We start from the raw sequence: 15,447 nt of genomic DNA on the forward strand, positions 1-15,447 counted from the left end.
GCGTCTTGGACGCGCCTGTCCCTTCTATCTTTCTCTACGCTACCCATAAGGGCACAGTCTGCCTTTTTGGCACTCAAATACCAACCATGTCTAGATATGCGACACGCACCCTTCGTTCTACACTACAAGTGTCGCCGGACGAAGACATCAAGCCGTTGACGACCAAACATCTACACCTCTCTAAGGAACACCGAGCGGAACTGGAGGAGATATGGGCGAAGGATACGAGGACACCTTCCCTTGAATCTCGTAGAGCCTGGGCGGAGGTGCGGAACATCGAGCCTTCCAACGTGCATAACTGGTTTCCCCGCAAGCGATTGCGAACCATACAGCTGGGCCTGCCAGTGTCGGAAGGTTCCTACGAGCTGCGATCAACAGTCAGCACGAAGTTCGGCACGGCCTCATCCTCAACTGCTTCCACTCGAATAAAGCGAGAACGTTCGCCTTCCCCTCTTCTCTCTCGGCCAGTGAAGAAGCGGCGAAAGACAATCATCTCTGTGACGACACAGTTAGCATCTCACTCGGGGTCGCGGGCGAAGAGTACATCGCTGTTGAAAACGGAGGGCATATCTGCACCCCTTCCTGTCAGACACACCCGAAAACACGCCACGAATCCCCATCCAGCCTGCATGACCTGTATAAGGACGCATACAGTCACCTTCTCGGACGATCTACCGCCTTCCTCCCCTCCCCCAAGTTCTCCTTCAGCTGTGCCCGCACTCACCTTTTCTTCCGACCCTTCTTCCTCGGACGCTGGCCTGGAGAGCCCTCTGACGCCCATCGCTTCAGATGGCGAAGAGGCGGAGGTCGAGGACTACCTCGTTGCGCATCCCACGACGACGGATCCAATGCGCATACATCCACCCCCTCGCAGGCTTGTCCCCCGATCAATCACGCAATCTGCGAAAATGGACGCATATATGCGTCCCGATGGCATGCAAGAGCCTCAGGGACCCGGGACTGTAGCGAACGATCAGGAGATCCTCTCGTTCAGCCCGAGCCCAAGTCCGGAACCTGAAGTCACGTCTGTCCGAGTCCCTGCTACCGCACCCCTGCCGCGTCGAAACAAGAAGCGAGTCAGGTTCTCCGAACAGACTCTGACGTTCCTTGTCGATCCCTTCCGTTCTGATCACCGCTTCTCGTTCGACGCTGACTCGACAGCAGAAGATGCTGGTTCGCGTGCTGAGGTGCTTTCGTCGCCGTACTCTGTATTCGCTCTGGTGCCTGCTTCACCGGTGCACCCTGCTGCTGCTGCGTCTACAGAACCCCCTGCTTTGGCCTCTGAATCTAATGCTGTCACCGACAAGCCCGTTGCTGCCACGTCTGAGCCTATTGCTGTCGCATCTGGCTCCGCTGCTGCTACCTCTGTATCAGCTTTCTCGACGCGCCCTTCTGCTGTCTCGAACTCTACGTCAGGCTCCATACCTACGACGATTGTTCCTTCAACGTCCGACTCCATCACTACGACGTCTGGTCCTTCGTCAGCTTCCCACACCATTTTATCGGCTCCTCGCAATACCTCTCCACCGTCTGCTTCCGCCGCCGCTCTGAATGCGCCTGCTTCTTTCGCCACTCTGGATGTACTTGCTTTCTCTTCTCTGGTCGCCGCGCCCGACGCTCCTACCCGCGCTGAATCGTCTCCAGCTGACTCTGACGCTCTCCACTCTGCTAGTCCTACTCTGCGTGCTCGATCTCTGTACACTGCAGCTCCTGCTCCTGTGACGACTGATGCGCCGACGCTTTGCTCCACTGCATCTACGGGTGATCAAAGACCTCAGACCCTGAAATCTGTGCCGTTGAGGCTGTCTCCGTCTCGGTTCTCCAGACCCCTCGCTCTTCCAGATTTCGCCGAGGTATCTCCTCGACCGCCGTCGCAAGGGGCGGATGTTCTGCCGTACAAACACTCTGCGGTTGCTTTGCGAGAAGAAGAGGAAGAGGAAGAGATGTGCGCGGTCAAGCAAGAGGAGGAAGAGGCCCCGGACGGACCTGGTATCGGTGAGTTGGTTATACATTTAATGCATACGGTGCGAGGTACAGATGCCGTTGACAGGTCCTGTCGCGAAAATGGCGCCGTCTGTATTCCAGCTTTGTCTCGATAGTTCGGCAGGGTGTGCGCCCGCAGAAGACCCAGTTGGTGAGTCATGGGTCTACATCTGTCCTCGTAAACCAGGGGCATATCCGCTTCGGGGTTGGTTGTTGACTTGCGGTAGATTCTGCGGTGCGAACAGGTGACACGGCCCAGACATTGATCGTACGACCGAAGGAAGAAGAGGACATGGAGATGATCATGGATGATGGTGAGCAGCCCGACTGTCCTCTTCTGTAAGCAGTTGGGTGCATCCTGAACGATTCATACTCTATGTCCGACGTCGTACAGCAACACTCCCAATAAGCAACCATCGCACGAACGTGTCCCGGCTTGTCAACGAGATACGTGATGGTCGGTGCTGCCATTTGATGTCGAACCACATCTAATTATACTACGTGCGGCTCGCAGAACCTCCGGTGATCGCTTGCCTCCAACCAGCAGTCGAGTCCTTGTCGCTCGTAGACTCAGACGATGAAGGTGCGTCACGCTTACCTGTGGTGTCTCGTCCGTCGTCCGTCGTCCGTCGGTGTCTCTGACCACGCTGGCATATTTTACACTGATGTTGAACATTCATCAGAACCACTTGCGCTGGTAATCGCTCGACAAAGGCTTGTCAAGGTGGAACACATGGAGGCAGTTGTGCGGAAAACGGGCAAGGGAAAGAAGAAGCAAGACACCGCACAGAAAACGCCACGACGAAAGGCAAAAATAGAGAAGGCGGGAACAAAAGCCAAGGCAACTGTGAAGTCCGAAGGAAACCGCAAGGCTATGCTAGATGCAGAGGTAGCTCAGACGGAGGCGATCGGTATGTCATCTGCATGCCCGCGACATTTAGTGGTTCTATCGATTCTGGCCGCAGTATCTGACTTTGTGAGGATAGACACGGGGTCGAATCGGACCGTCACATCTGGTCAGTGCCTCGCTTGTAATTGAAGACGTCATATCCTTCACCTCAGTAGGCCTTGGCGAGACTGCCACACTCCCAAGACCGGTCCGAAAGAAACGTGTCAGGAAGGTTCATGTGAAGTCCGAGGCCGAACAGGATGCTACCGCACTCCCCAACGATAGCGGACAATCCCACACTGCCCCAGCCGAGTCGGGAAGGGTTCGAGTGAAGACCGAGCCGTCTTCTGCAAGTGACCCGCTCAAGGCACAGACCAAATCCGGCCGACGAAAACGCGGTAATGCCAAGAAGGCAGCGTCAGGTGCGCCGGAGGTCTCGGCGAAGTCGAAAGCTGGTGCCAGAAAGCATCTGTCTGCGAACGACGGGGGAAGATCTGAGCCTGCCGTACAGCCTCCATGTAACGACGAGAATGACACGCCCATCATGTTCAGGACTGTTCATTGGCCACCGCCCTATGTCCTGGCGGCCAGTTCAGGCGCATCGCTGGGTAGCATGAATCAACTCTTCTCTAGCGGTGTCCAATGGATAGAGGACGAGTTTGATTCTATGGAGCTGAGTGCTTTCTGCTGGATGAACCCGGTACGTATAAGTACCGGTTGTGAGCTCCGCAATCGCTGATAACACATCACAACAGCTGACAGATAATTGCGGCACTGAATATGGTCAGTGAAATGTTTCCCTCGAGCTGATACATACAGCCTTCATGTTCAACGGGTGATTGTTCCACTGGATCAAACGGGACTGAACGTTTGGATAGGGATCTCCGAAGACCTCGCGGCGTACTCTGATTGGACCATACATCCGTTCGCTCATCTGTACGTCGACGTCGGCTTGCCGGCGTTTTTGCAAAGTGCATACGCAGTCCATGAGAACTGGATCGAGGCTAACCATGGTATCAATCACGCTCCTGGCTTGTCACAATGAAGTCGGCATGTACAATTAGCATTCTGTTCTAGCTATGAATAACAGTAGTCGTTGCCAAGCACACTGTCCTTCATATTGATCTGGCTCATACATGAGTACATAATACCTCACATCGCATGCAATGTTCCCCGGGGACTGAGTGATACCGTCGTGATTGCGCCGTGGACAGCTTGTCGCTTCGCTAGGTCCTGAGAAAATGCGGTTTCATGCGGTCCTCAACGGACCCCTCCTGTCGTTTGACTGGACAATGCGAAGGTCGCCTCTTCTCCAATTGATCGGGTTTGCACATTCTCGGGATCGACAGGTCTGTTCAAAATTGGGTCGGTCAGATTCTGGTATGCCTCCAGCGGTACAATACACCGACTTAGCGTGGGATGTTGCTGCATCCATCACTGCAGCCTGAAATTCGCCCAGAGGCGCAGAGTATTTTGAATCCAGGTCCGGTGAGTCCTCGTCTCTGATACGTCGGCGTTCATTGAGCCTGGCCAGGTTCTCATTAGTATGTCCGTCATAAACAATGCTGCTCGACCTACACTATGAGCACCGCGTTGATATTGACTTTGAAACCTCTTCGTGAACAGACGATCTGGATCGATAAAAGCATGCTTACTCGTGCTTGAAGGGAAATAAAACAGGTTGCTCATCGTGTCTCCGAGCCAGTGGCCATCCCAATTGTACTGCCGGAGTTCCATATCTGAATAGGGTATCGGTCGACATGGCAATTGACTTACTAAGACCACCTCGAGTAGCTGCAAAACACTGTCGAAGTAGGTGGGTCAGCATATCAGGACCACGCAGCGGGCTGGTGTACCGCTGATGAGAACAGTGATAGCATGAGTCAGACACTCACAAGATGAAAAGGCCACGGTTGACGACAAATGTGATGAGCCTTCCAATCATGTTGTCCGTACTGTTAGACTCAGGGCGTTATGTCAACAATTTTTGCATGACTGGTGACGATACATACGTCTTGAATCCGCTTTTCGCGCCACGAAGAATGAAGATCAATGACAAACTAATGTAAACATTGGTCGCCAAATCCGTGACCGATTGCAAGCGAGAAGGCACCTACGCAACATGAGAAAAATGGCGTTGATCACAACAAATAGGTAAATGATCTCACGAGAAGATGGGCATGTATCGAAGTCTCATTTCCTCCGGTACTTGCCATCTGAGCGAGGTTGCTGTGACACAGGCGTCGCGACAAAGTGAGGCGGTGGTCCGGACGATCGGCGAGATTCTACTTACGTCTCATACACGAAAGCTATGAGTTTCTCTTTCAGCGTGGTCAAAGATGTGTCGGTTCTCGAAAAGCTCACTAAAGGTGGCAGCTACAGGATTAGGTCATCAGGTAGGTCCTTTCGCTTAGATGGACTAGAATCACACACCAAGAGCTATCACAGTCAATGCGACCTGGAGAATCAATATGAGCGGGAGTTGCGCTTCCTGAGAATGCACGCACAGCTATCGCCGTGAGTGGGACACGTAGCCAGGCTCTCTGCGATACTGCGCACGTATAAGTAGAATGTCGAGAAGTGAGGGGAGTACTCACAGATCCAGATATTACGGATGTAAAACCTGAGGTTGACGTCAGTGTACGGTATACTATTATGAACATCGGAGCCTTAGCAATACCATTGCACGCATACAACTGCGAGAGCCTAGACGATGTCAATCAAACCTCACACGTTGCATCTCTGTTGACCCGCACTGACCGAGAAGACCCAAACCTAATGTAACTTGATCAGCTTCACGTCACTAGTGCAAAGAGGCGGGCTGACCATGTAGTCACTATCAAGTCGCACCGAGATGGCGGACAATTTCAGTGGCAAGCCCAAGCTAATGCCAGCTCGAGGGCGCACCTCGGTGTCCAGATCTCAGCCGCAAGTATGTTGCCACGATTGGTCACAACACGGGACCAAAAGGCCTACCCTTTGGCATCAGTAGATATCACAGAGTCGGTTGGAAAGCATACATTGCAGAGAGCAATTTCTTTGACAAGATCTAGTGCACTGTCAAAGTGACTATCAAGACTGGTGATTCAGAGGTTTACTCGTGCCGACGCACAGCAAGAGTAAAACCTATAAGACCTGTCAGTCTTGTATGCATGTACTGGTATATGTTTTAGGCACACTCACGAAACTTTTCACCGGGAGTTTGTCCTTGGAGTAGTTTTGGAAATAGTAAAATATTTGAGCAACAGTGCCACCGAAGAACCTGCCATTCATGCGTGTAAGCTAGAATTCAATAGGCAAATCAACGTGCACAGACATCCACGAGAATAACATTCCAATGCATGTCGTACTGTAAGCATTTGCGAAGGCTTGAGATGGTGAAGTCGGCATTACTGATATTGACAGTGATCTCTGAAGGGGCAGTCGTCTGCCAGCTAGTCCCTTCGGGTGCCAGTACTTATTGAAGTCACGCTGAACCTTGAAGTGAGAGCGAAGGGGGCGACAATGCAGTGCGAAACGCTCTCCCAACAGCCTGCGGGATCTCTCGTCTTGAACCTTACGTCCCAACATCAGAACCTAGTACAACGCCACCGTACCATTGGCCACTGTGCTGTGTCGGGGGGTTTGCGATATGCACTCATCAGTCAGTCATGTCGCCGGTGACTGAACTTTGCAGAGTCAATGCTGATACGTCACTTTAAATATGCCACCTGACTGCCGATTGTGGTCAGCTGCGACTTCGTTCGTACAGCATTGCACGGCAAAAGATAGAGTTCCTGCAGGACGTTTAGCATCGCGCGCGATGGTTGGAACTATCGCACCATCTCGTCGTCTTTGCAGACTGCACTGGCAGACGCCGAACACCGATCATATGCATCGCCCACTGTGGTCTGCGATTGATCGAGACGATTGAATGGTTTGACGATCAAGAATTTCCAATCCGCGGAAGTGGTTGACTTCCGAGATGCGGCGTTCCCATGTGGCTCAGTGACTGAACCGGCGGGAACTTCAGTTCAGACTCCAGACTCCAGAGGTCCCGAGTCTCTAGCTCAATCGATAGGATCATCAGTTTTCATACTGCTGTGTATGATGTATGTCCACTGACGAGCAACTCACCAACTAGTTTCAAGGTCGTCCAGAGTAAGTACAATAGCGTACCGTTCCATCGAAGTGACGACCTAGTTTGTCTATACCAAGATCCTTTACATGGCACGGCGCTAGTGTGGGGGTTGTGTCGAATCTAGACGGACACCCTAGAGCGCGCGAGGATCTGGCTGTCCCAGCTGTTCAAGTAGACGACTGCATCCAGATGAAACCAGACGACGATCGACAGATCCGTGGAGCCCTCTTGAGTTGAAACCTCAAGGTGTCCGAACATAGCCGGGAAGCACACCAGCTGAGAGTAACTTGTAGGCCAGTTTGAGCTCGCAAGCGCGAAGGGAGCGTCGGGTGCACTTGGCTGCACCGCAATGACTACAAATGAGTCACTAACTGTAAAGAAACAATGCAATCAGACATTAAGCTTCAAGCTACAAGGCCGATGGCATTTGAGAGGCATGAGGCATTCACATACCTACAGTACAACGTGCGCTCTCCTCCTCTCCGACTTGTGGACGGTATGCGGGAGACCAACCGGACATTTATGAGTGATACCTCTTCGGTGCTGCCTCACTTGCGCACATCACGAGAAGATACTCACCAAGCCAGTAAAAATATAATGATCGAGACGAGCCGGGGGGTATCAGGCTTACTATCAGCACTCGAGGAAGGCGGTCAAGCATGATAACAGGCGAATCTAAATTGGGGGAAGACAATGTCCAATGTTACGCAAAAACCTCTATGGAACGACGAAGGAGACCTCTATGGACGTCACGCAAATAATGCAGGTGCTGTATATCTATATGGATCAATGTACATTAGGCATGGTGATGACATGAAGTGGATGTGGTGTGGTCCAATCTTCTTTTGTACACATGAAGGGCATCGTAGTAGAAGAAAGAGCATGACAGATGAGACTGACTTAGGCAAAGCAGCCAGCTTTGGTATATGTATAGCGATCCGAGAGGGGGTGATGATGAGGACGAGACATGCAGGGAGTTTTACACAGCGCAAGAAACGAGGCAGGACGGACATTCGTCATAGACTGAATATTCCGCCTGCTCTGCGACGAGATTTGACGGGGTGGACGAGGATGAGGGAGACACCGAGACCGACGGTGAGGCCGATGGAAACCGAGACGAGTTGCAGAGCAGTGTAGAATCCCGAAAGATACGACTCGCTTGACGAGGATCCATCAGTCTCCGCCGTGACGAAGGTGAACAGGCCACCGTTGGCCAAACCAGACGGTAGTTGGAACAGGATACCCGTGATCTGCATATAAAGGGTGAGACATGCTCAGCACGCAGGAACAAGACGAGTGACTAACCATGACGACAAACGCGTTACCGTTGAAGAACCGGCCGTACATGTTGGCGACGAAGCCGACGGCAGCACCACCGACAGCGGCCGGGATGTCGTTCTGATTCGGGAACTTTAGGCCGGTGAAGTGATTGCACACCCAACCAATGCAGGAGACAACCACAAGGAGGTACTAATGAATAAACGTATGAGTGTTGAGACTCTCGGAGCAACGAGTTCACGTACGGTTTCCTTCCGGTACAAGGGCGCATGGTTCCGCAAGCTCAAAAAGAACGAGTAGGCAGGCACAGTCAAGAACGCTGCGGGGCATCATCTGTCAGTATGCATACATTGTCTACCACGAACAGGCCTGAACTCACCCCACCAGACGGACGGTGTCCGCTGCCACCAAGGCCCCGAAGGATCATGGCTGCTTTGACAGGACAGGTCATCAGTCCCCGCGAGCGTGTGGTGTGTCAGCTTCGAGTAGACCGTCGCGCCAATCGATAGACCGAATCCTAGGAACAGCGAGTAGATGATAGAGAAACAGACTCGCACAGCTCCGGAAACGATGTTGCGTGACGCCAGCTCCAGACTACCACACAAAATGATGAAGCCCTACAGCCGCATTAGCGCTGGTGCATCGAAAGCAGAGCAATCGAGACATACGGGAAGGATGAGCACGATGGAAGCCGAACCGACTGCCGTATAACAGACATGGTGACCGTGAGTGTCCGCTAATGCGGCAGCGATAAAACTGAAGAGCAAGCAGACCATGATCCTGCAAAAACACGTTGAGCGTCATCCGACCCACAAAACGAAAACACCCACTCGAAGACGTTTGAATACAACTCATTACGAGCGGCGAAGACTTGGATGACGATGAGGAGGCAGCCGAGCGGGAAGGAGATGAGAGAGTCGACGAAGGAGCCATTGAAAGAGACACTGCAGATAGAAGCGGAGCAGAAACCACCGATGAGGATGAGCTGCCAGAACTTGTACAGCTGCGGCTTGCGCATGAGGTCATCGAGGGCGATCGACGCGTCCTTGACGGAGATGTCGTCGTGGATGACCTTCCAGTAAAGCGCATACGCATCCTGAAGCTTGCCGATATCGAGCGCACTGGCTTGGCGGATGAACTTGATGTTGCTCGTGCTCGTTGTAGCATCGTCGAACGAGATAAGCATCACGTCCGGCAGGTACATGCAACTAAGCTGGATGTCGAGGACCTTGCCGGTCGCTTGGATCTGCGCCTGCAGCCTATGCGTTGGCCCGCCGAACATCATCATGGCCCTTGCGAGCTTCAGAATAAATTCCTGCCGCTGCACGATCTCCGCCACATGCCGTGTGATCTGGCAAACACACGAACAGCGTCAGCACGGTGGGAGTCTTGCCTGAGATGACGATACATACGTAAATCTCTGCCTTCTTTCGTTTCCGTCTCTCGCGTTTCACTCGCTCAGCCTCTTTCTCTCGTTCGCGCATCTTTATCTTTTCCTTGTCCATGTAGTCTGCATCCTCGCTGGTCGGCGTGCCAGGCGTACTGGGAGTGTTCGCCCTGCTCCATCCGTGCTTCGGTAGGTCTTTTAGCACACCGGTCCACTTGGTCCTGCCCTTCGTGGACGCCGGCGATTCCTCCTCCCATGGGTTGAGCGGAAGGGACGTGGTCCGGAGGTGCGAGGCATGGTCCGGCGGCGTGTCTCCCATGCCGTGCGTCATCGTCTCGAAATGCATGCTACGAGGACGCGAGAGCTCCTGCCCCGACATCTCTGACTTCACCTTCGGCACGTTGCTCTCGTAAGAGTACCTAGAGAGGTGGTACCCTGGCCGCTTAACGCTTGGCTGGAGCGTGCTGCTCTGCGGGGCAGCGACGCCCGACACATTGCCTGTGCTGGCAATGAGCGCACCGAAGACCCCACCCGCATTCCTAGCCTGCACTGGGCGAGAGTCCGACCACGGCTTCGGGACGCGGAGCGTTGGCATGTTGACCGATACGGACGAGCTGTTCGCCGACCCTGCCCAGCGTGGTGTCGTCCCGCGCTCGCGCGACATTGCCCTTGACGGCGAGCGAGACTCGTCAAAGGACGAGCGCGTGGAGACGCTGCCGACCGTCTGGGACGCCGCGTCCGCATTGTCGTATAGCGCAAGGAGGGCCGAGAGCACACCACCACCGCGGGGCATAGTGGACATGTGCGAACTCTCCGCGCTCTTCTCGACGTCCGACTCTGACGAACCCTCGGGACGGAAGAAGCTCCACCGATGCTTGCTGCCACTGCCGCTCTTCTTGTGTCCGTGACTCTTGCGCTTGCGCACCTCATTGCCTTCGACTGAGCTTTTGCGCCCCCGCGCGTCGACGTCCTCTGATCGCCGTCCGAAGTGCGGTACGCGGGGGATATGCACGGCACCGAACATCCCACGACGATGGGCATTGATGACTTGCTGTGCTTGCTGTACAGAGTGTCGCTCCGTCCCTGCGCCGGGCAGTCCTGCTGTTTCGCTCGGATCGATGAACTGCTCGCCCGGGACCCGGTGCGACGGGGGTGTGTACTGATCCGGCGTCGTCTCATCCGTCGAGGTCGACTCACGCGTGAGTGTGGTGTCGAGCCGTTCCAGCCGTGCGAGGCTCGCAGGCGATTCCGACCGATGCCGCTCAAGCGCGCTTGCGAGCTCTTGGAAGGCCGATGGCTGCGGGTACGATCGATGTCAGTGTCCGAAAACGGAAGGTGCCCATCGGAAGCTGTGAAAGAGAAAGCCAAAGCCTGGCAGATGATGGGACTAACGCCTCGGTCCCGCCACTCCGCGCAAATCACACCTGGATGTGCCAAGTGCGGTCTGACTTAGGCACGACGCGACCTAGGAGGCGGCTCCACAGCCACCGCCGCCTAGCGCCCCACTCGACAGGTTGCGGTACATACGACAGCGAAGTCAGCTGAGAGACACCTTCATCGACGTATATAGACGTGCTCAAGAGGAGCTGAAGCCCCTTGAATACTCGCGCCTCTTGGCACCGCTGCTGCATTGTATCCGCCGTGTCGCGACGCGCTGCATTGACCAAACCCGGGGTGCGGCCCAACATCTTCGCAGCTGGCCCGGAGCCTCGGTTTCCCTCATGTCCCGGACGCGGAAACACATGCAGGGGATGGGATAGGACGGTAATTTTTGCTCGCGACGGATACTGCGCGCGTCGAGAAGACGTAAAACAAGCACCGCCTACAACGTCCGCGCTCCCATCGAGCTCCTTGATGTGTCGCAGGATAGCACGGTGCGCACGCATCAAGACATGGACATGGCGACAAGATAAGGTGGTCGCGGCGCGATGCGGTGGCCGAGGCCCGAGGGGCCCAGCACGACGGATCACGGAAGGAAAATTGACGATGAAGTGAGTACTCACGTCAAGCCCATGCTCGTCCAGCGCGCGCGGCGACAGGTTCGGGTCGGCCGCGTCGCGTTCGTCCGTCCACTGGACCTTGCGAGGGGTCTTTGTCCCATTCGACCTGCGCGTGCCTCCAGGTGGCCGGTTATCGTTCGGGTCGATGGGTAGCGGGGAAGGAATCGGTGGGGGGCTCCCGGTTGGACTGCCGGAGTCCATAAGGGTGGTGAGCGTCGTCGTCGAGGGCTGGGAACTTGGGATGTTGGAGAGCTGGAGGATGCTCTCTATTGATGGTGGTACATGGTGAGGCATGGCAGTAGGATGTGAGTATGATACTGAGGGAGAAGAGAAAGAGAGAAAGGAGGAAAGAGGGAAGAGGGAAGAAAGCGGAAAGGAGAGGGGGAGAGCGGATGCAGGAGTGGTCTATGAAGGGAGCGGAAGAGAGAGCGGGAAGAAAAGATAGTGGTGGAGAGACCGAGCGGTGGCACTCACAGAGGCTGCTGGCGGTGAGATAGGAGACCGGTCTAGACGCGACTGTCTGGTTCAAAGGCGGGGGCTTTGTGCTACAAACACTGCGAAGTGTCGCGGGGGCGTCGAAGCGACGGAAGCGCGGTCACGGTGGCGGTCGAGTATCAAAGCGGAAAGGAAGCGTGCGCAGTCCGGGGCGAAACAATCGATTGTTGCTTGGACCGTCGGAGGCGTGGTCAGAGAGTATCGTTACAAGCAGGACGGGGCTCCACGGGGGTCCAGAGCGGCTGCTCGCTGCTGGCGGCGTAGTTTTGAGCGGATGAGAATCCGACTGGGCGCCGACTCCAGCCATGATCCCGACTGCTCAGGGCGAGGGTGCCCGCGCGCCGACTGCCGAGCTGTCTTCGTTGGAGCAAATCCAGCCACTTTCGGGCGTCTTGACGTCAAGGGCCAATCGGGATCTCCGGCCCGCCACTGGCGATGCAGATCGAGGCGGGCAAAGATTTTTTGAGACGGCGGTGCTGCGCTGACCAGCCTGACCTCGGCCTTCTCGTACGCTCGGCTTCAGCGACCCCTCTGCGATGGTAGGCCCCTGGATAGCGTACACATCGCTGCTGACAGTATTCTTCAGTCCTGGGGCACACTCTCTAATCGTGATAAAGCTTGCCTGACATGCACTCCACACCACGCCGGGGCATCACCTCCGTGAATGCATGCGGCCGTTTGGATCGGTGCTTCCCGGTCGACAAAACTTGGCTTGCATGGATCGTGACTGGTTTCTCCGGTGGCATATGACAACCAGCACCCCCTGGAGATTCAAAACGGCGCTGATGCTTGACACGCCTGGCGCCTCGATATGGCCGCTCGAAATACACCGCACCAGATGCCCCTCGTTCCCGCTGCCTTTCTCCACTTACCTCGCTTCTATTACGAGCTACTACCGCGCAAAGATGCCGCCCTCCGGCCTTGAGGCCTATAATGATGACGCTCCGTGGTTTCTGGTTCGCGATTCACAGCGCATACCCACAGGGAGTAATGACATTGAGCGGCGCAACATCTACTGTCCTCCATCCTTCGCGTGGGCATCGGGGGCCGGAATCCGCAACTGTGATGGACAGAGATGGGGCTGAGTGGTGGAATATGTCGAGAGAATTGTTAGTCGCGAACAGCGCTGGTACGTCTGTCAATTACGTTTGCCACGTCTGGTCCCACTCCTGCTGCGCACTGGAGCTGTAGATTCCATGTCCACTTCGCCCGTCCTTGGAGTAGGCTTCCAGGTTGTAATGAAGTTGGCTGCCTTCCCTCTTCCGAGTCGGCTCCCTGCCAAACTAACACCAAGCAGCCCCGAATTGCGCTCCATCTTTGGTAGCATCGCTAACGCACATTGTCGGCGGAACCGCACTCGGCAAGCAAATGCCGTCAGTCCAAGATAGCACTGCGACGGTCATATGTGTTAGCTCGTTCACGCGACCGCCGATTCAACTCAGTGACTACTGGCCTTCCATTCCCTAGCCTGCTGCTCGCTCGCAGTCGACAGCCGACCGGCGGCCATTCTCCTCGCACGTGTTGCTTCATCCTCAGGCTCACCACATCGTCTCCGGGTCGACCTCTTCGCGCTTCGCCCACCCACCTGCTCCCTCCACTCCCGGCTTCTACGGCTTCTCGTCTTCGCAATAGACTTCGTGGCGTCGCGCGACACGCTGCGGCGTGGCGCCGGCGGGTGTATTGCAATTTGGCGCGGTCGGGACAGGTGAGCCTTGTGCGCCAAGGCGTGCATGACCCGTACGTCTCGCTCCCGCGAATTCGATTAATGGCATTTGCGACGATGAAGGTGACTTCGCGGGCGATCCCACGTGCGCCATCCGCCGCGGCCATCGCGTCCTATTCTTGGATGGTCCCCGATAGTTGCGAAGCCCGTCCAGAGACTGAGCGGGGTTCCTAATATGACGAGGAGTGGAGCGGCGCACCGTATGTCTACATCATGCCCGCGTGAGCGTGTCAGCCGGTTTTTCTGTTCTGCTGCCACTGGACGACTGCGCAGTTTGGTTCTATTCATTGCGTACGATCTTCTGTGTTCTGTGTTCGCTTCTCTGGCTCTTCTCTTGATTCGTCTGGCGCGGAATGAGACCTTGTCTATCATCGATCCATCATCGCGCTGTATGAACGCCTGCAGCCTTGCCTTGCTGGACTTATCTGGCATATCCCATGCGGCATGGAAGAGATTCGCAAGGCGATTGCTGCAAAGCGCCGCGGCGTATGAACTGTATTCATGTTGCCATGACGCCATCACGAAGAATCTCATGAAGAAGATCTGGTATGAGATGCGGAAATAGGCTTGAGTACCGATGCGTGTTTCAAGCATGTCTCGCTCGCGCTCACCTTGCGTGCGCTCACCCTTGCAACTCGCGCGGACTCAACGGTGCGTCTATGTTCGAATGTCCTATCTCATAGCTGCTATTGAAGGTCTGAGCTTCGGCCGTTGTTCAGCGAGCGTACCTCGGAGCTCGCTCACGAAGTCTCCCTCGTGTCTGCCACCCACCAGTTGCACGTCGTCGAGTAGTCAATACGGCAACTCTTCCCTTGATTAGAGCATGCAAGTGCGATCTCTCCCGCAGTATAGCGCGCTCGAGAACCCTGCGCCCGGATTACGGTTATGGCTATACCGAAGCCATAAACGTGATCCAACCGCTTGACGCGAGCAAGCGCGAGCCTTCTTGTCAGCGGGGAGCCACTGTTCGTTGGGCGAAGCCGGTTTCCCCCTGCCGCTCGGTGTGTCAAGGTCTTCGTATTCCTCCTGCGTAGCCACTTGCCTGTATGGTACGACCATCTGCCACAGAGTTCACGCGCATACAATTTCTCTTCCCACGTCTCTTGCCAGGCCGGTGAGATTCTTCAAGTCCTCGACATGCGTTCGCCACTTCTCTGCCATCCCAAGTCGCGCCTTTTCAGCTTGCTCCACGCATCCTGCACGCCGATGGTGCTTCGCAGAATTGAGAATTCAGTCGCGAGAATCTGGACATGCTGGGATGACTTGTGCATGGTGTTCAGACACGTAAAATTTACGCGCGGTATGCTTCGGACAGCGTACAACGACCAGACCAGTCCACGATTTCTGCGGGTCGGTCGGGGACGATGTAGCTTCTGCATGGACATGAAGCAGATCGACGTCACGATTGAGTACAGGCGAACTAATGCGTGCACTGCCTCGCCCAGTGCATTCACGGTGAGATTTTGCTCTGAATTGAGTAGTAGTGTCGGGGGACCATCGGTGTACTGCTGGAATGGGCATATGCATATGGGTATGGCCGCATATACCCGCATATATGCTGCGAAACCGTGT

General features: G+C 55.1%; 4 protein-coding genes across 4 annotated transcripts; 2 read left to right on the forward strand and 2 right to left on the reverse strand.

Moving 5' to 3' along the window:
- Positions 1-86: 86 nt before the first annotated feature.
- On the forward strand, positions 87-4,403 carry B0H18DRAFT_1154692 (uncharacterized protein; the record flags this gene model as incomplete). Its single annotated transcript, XM_048035754.1, has 10 exons — positions 87-1,995; positions 2,051-2,134; positions 2,229-2,297; positions 2,378-2,440; positions 2,498-2,566; positions 2,667-2,894; positions 2,949-2,999; positions 3,049-3,572; positions 3,628-3,655; positions 3,751-4,403. The coding sequence occupies 10 exons, from the start codon at positions 87-89 to the stop codon at positions 3,915-3,917; spliced, it is 3,192 nt and encodes a 1,063-aa protein (XP_047895260.1). The 3' UTR covers positions 3,918-4,403.
- Positions 3,883-6,382, reverse strand: B0H18DRAFT_1209979 (uncharacterized protein). The gene is made up of 20 exons (XM_048036345.1): positions 6,189-6,382; positions 6,056-6,134; positions 5,985-5,998; positions 5,893-5,929; positions 5,780-5,844; positions 5,699-5,708; positions 5,633-5,647; positions 5,553-5,578; positions 5,470-5,495; positions 5,380-5,423; positions 5,306-5,311; positions 5,166-5,248; positions 5,041-5,101; positions 4,885-4,985; positions 4,768-4,827; positions 4,649-4,676; positions 4,528-4,594; positions 4,451-4,475; positions 4,282-4,398; positions 3,883-4,223 (listed from the first exon to the last, which is right to left on the reverse strand). The coding sequence occupies exons 1-20, from the start codon at positions 6,260-6,262 to the stop codon at positions 4,133-4,135; spliced, it is 1,029 nt and encodes a 342-aa protein (XP_047895261.1). The 5' UTR covers positions 6,263-6,382; the 3' UTR covers positions 3,883-4,132.
- A 1,626-nt stretch (positions 6,383-8,008) lies between these two features.
- Positions 8,009-11,858, reverse strand: B0H18DRAFT_874177 (uncharacterized protein; the record flags this gene model as incomplete). The annotated part of the gene is made up of 9 exons (XM_048040335.1): positions 8,009-8,242; positions 8,298-8,462; positions 8,516-8,589; positions 8,650-8,887; positions 8,939-9,050; positions 9,101-9,621; positions 9,683-10,531; positions 10,583-10,954; positions 11,661-11,858. 9 exons carry the CDS (start codon positions 11,856-11,858, stop codon positions 8,009-8,011), a joined length of 2,763 nt encoding a protein of 920 aa, XP_047895262.1.
- Positions 11,859-13,085: 1,227 nt separating this feature from the next.
- Positions 13,086-14,667, forward strand: B0H18DRAFT_953706 (uncharacterized protein; the record flags this gene model as incomplete). Its single annotated transcript, XM_048042206.1, has 5 exons — positions 13,086-13,281; positions 13,620-13,857; positions 14,281-14,421; positions 14,467-14,526; positions 14,571-14,667. The coding sequence occupies 5 exons, from the start codon at positions 13,086-13,088 to the stop codon at positions 14,665-14,667; spliced, it is 732 nt and encodes a 243-aa protein (XP_047895263.1).
- Between the last annotated feature and the right edge of the window lie 780 nt (positions 14,668-15,447).

The sequence above is a fragment of the Fomitopsis serialis genome (assembly GCF_022376445.1).
Source record: "Fomitopsis serialis strain Sig1Antser10 chromosome Unknown B0H18scaffold_21, whole genome shotgun sequence".
In the NCBI taxonomy this organism is placed as follows: Eukaryota; Fungi; Basidiomycota; class Agaricomycetes; order Polyporales; family Fomitopsidaceae; genus Fomitopsis; species Fomitopsis serialis.

Excerpts from the sequence above, each read along its gene's own strand:
- B0H18DRAFT_1209979 (XM_048036345.1), bottom strand. The coding sequence starts at position 6,262 with ATGCCGACTTCACCATCTCAAGCCTTCGCAAATGCTTACAGTACGACA. Across the intron at positions 4,986-5,040 it reads CGATACATGCCCATCTTCTC|GTGCCTTCTCGCTTGCAATC; the intron begins GTGAGATCATTT and ends CATGTTGCGTAG. Across the intron at positions 4,476-4,527 it reads TTATTTCCCTTCAAGCACGA|TCAATATCAACGCGGTGCTC; the intron begins GTAAGCATGCTT and ends GAGGTTTCAAAG.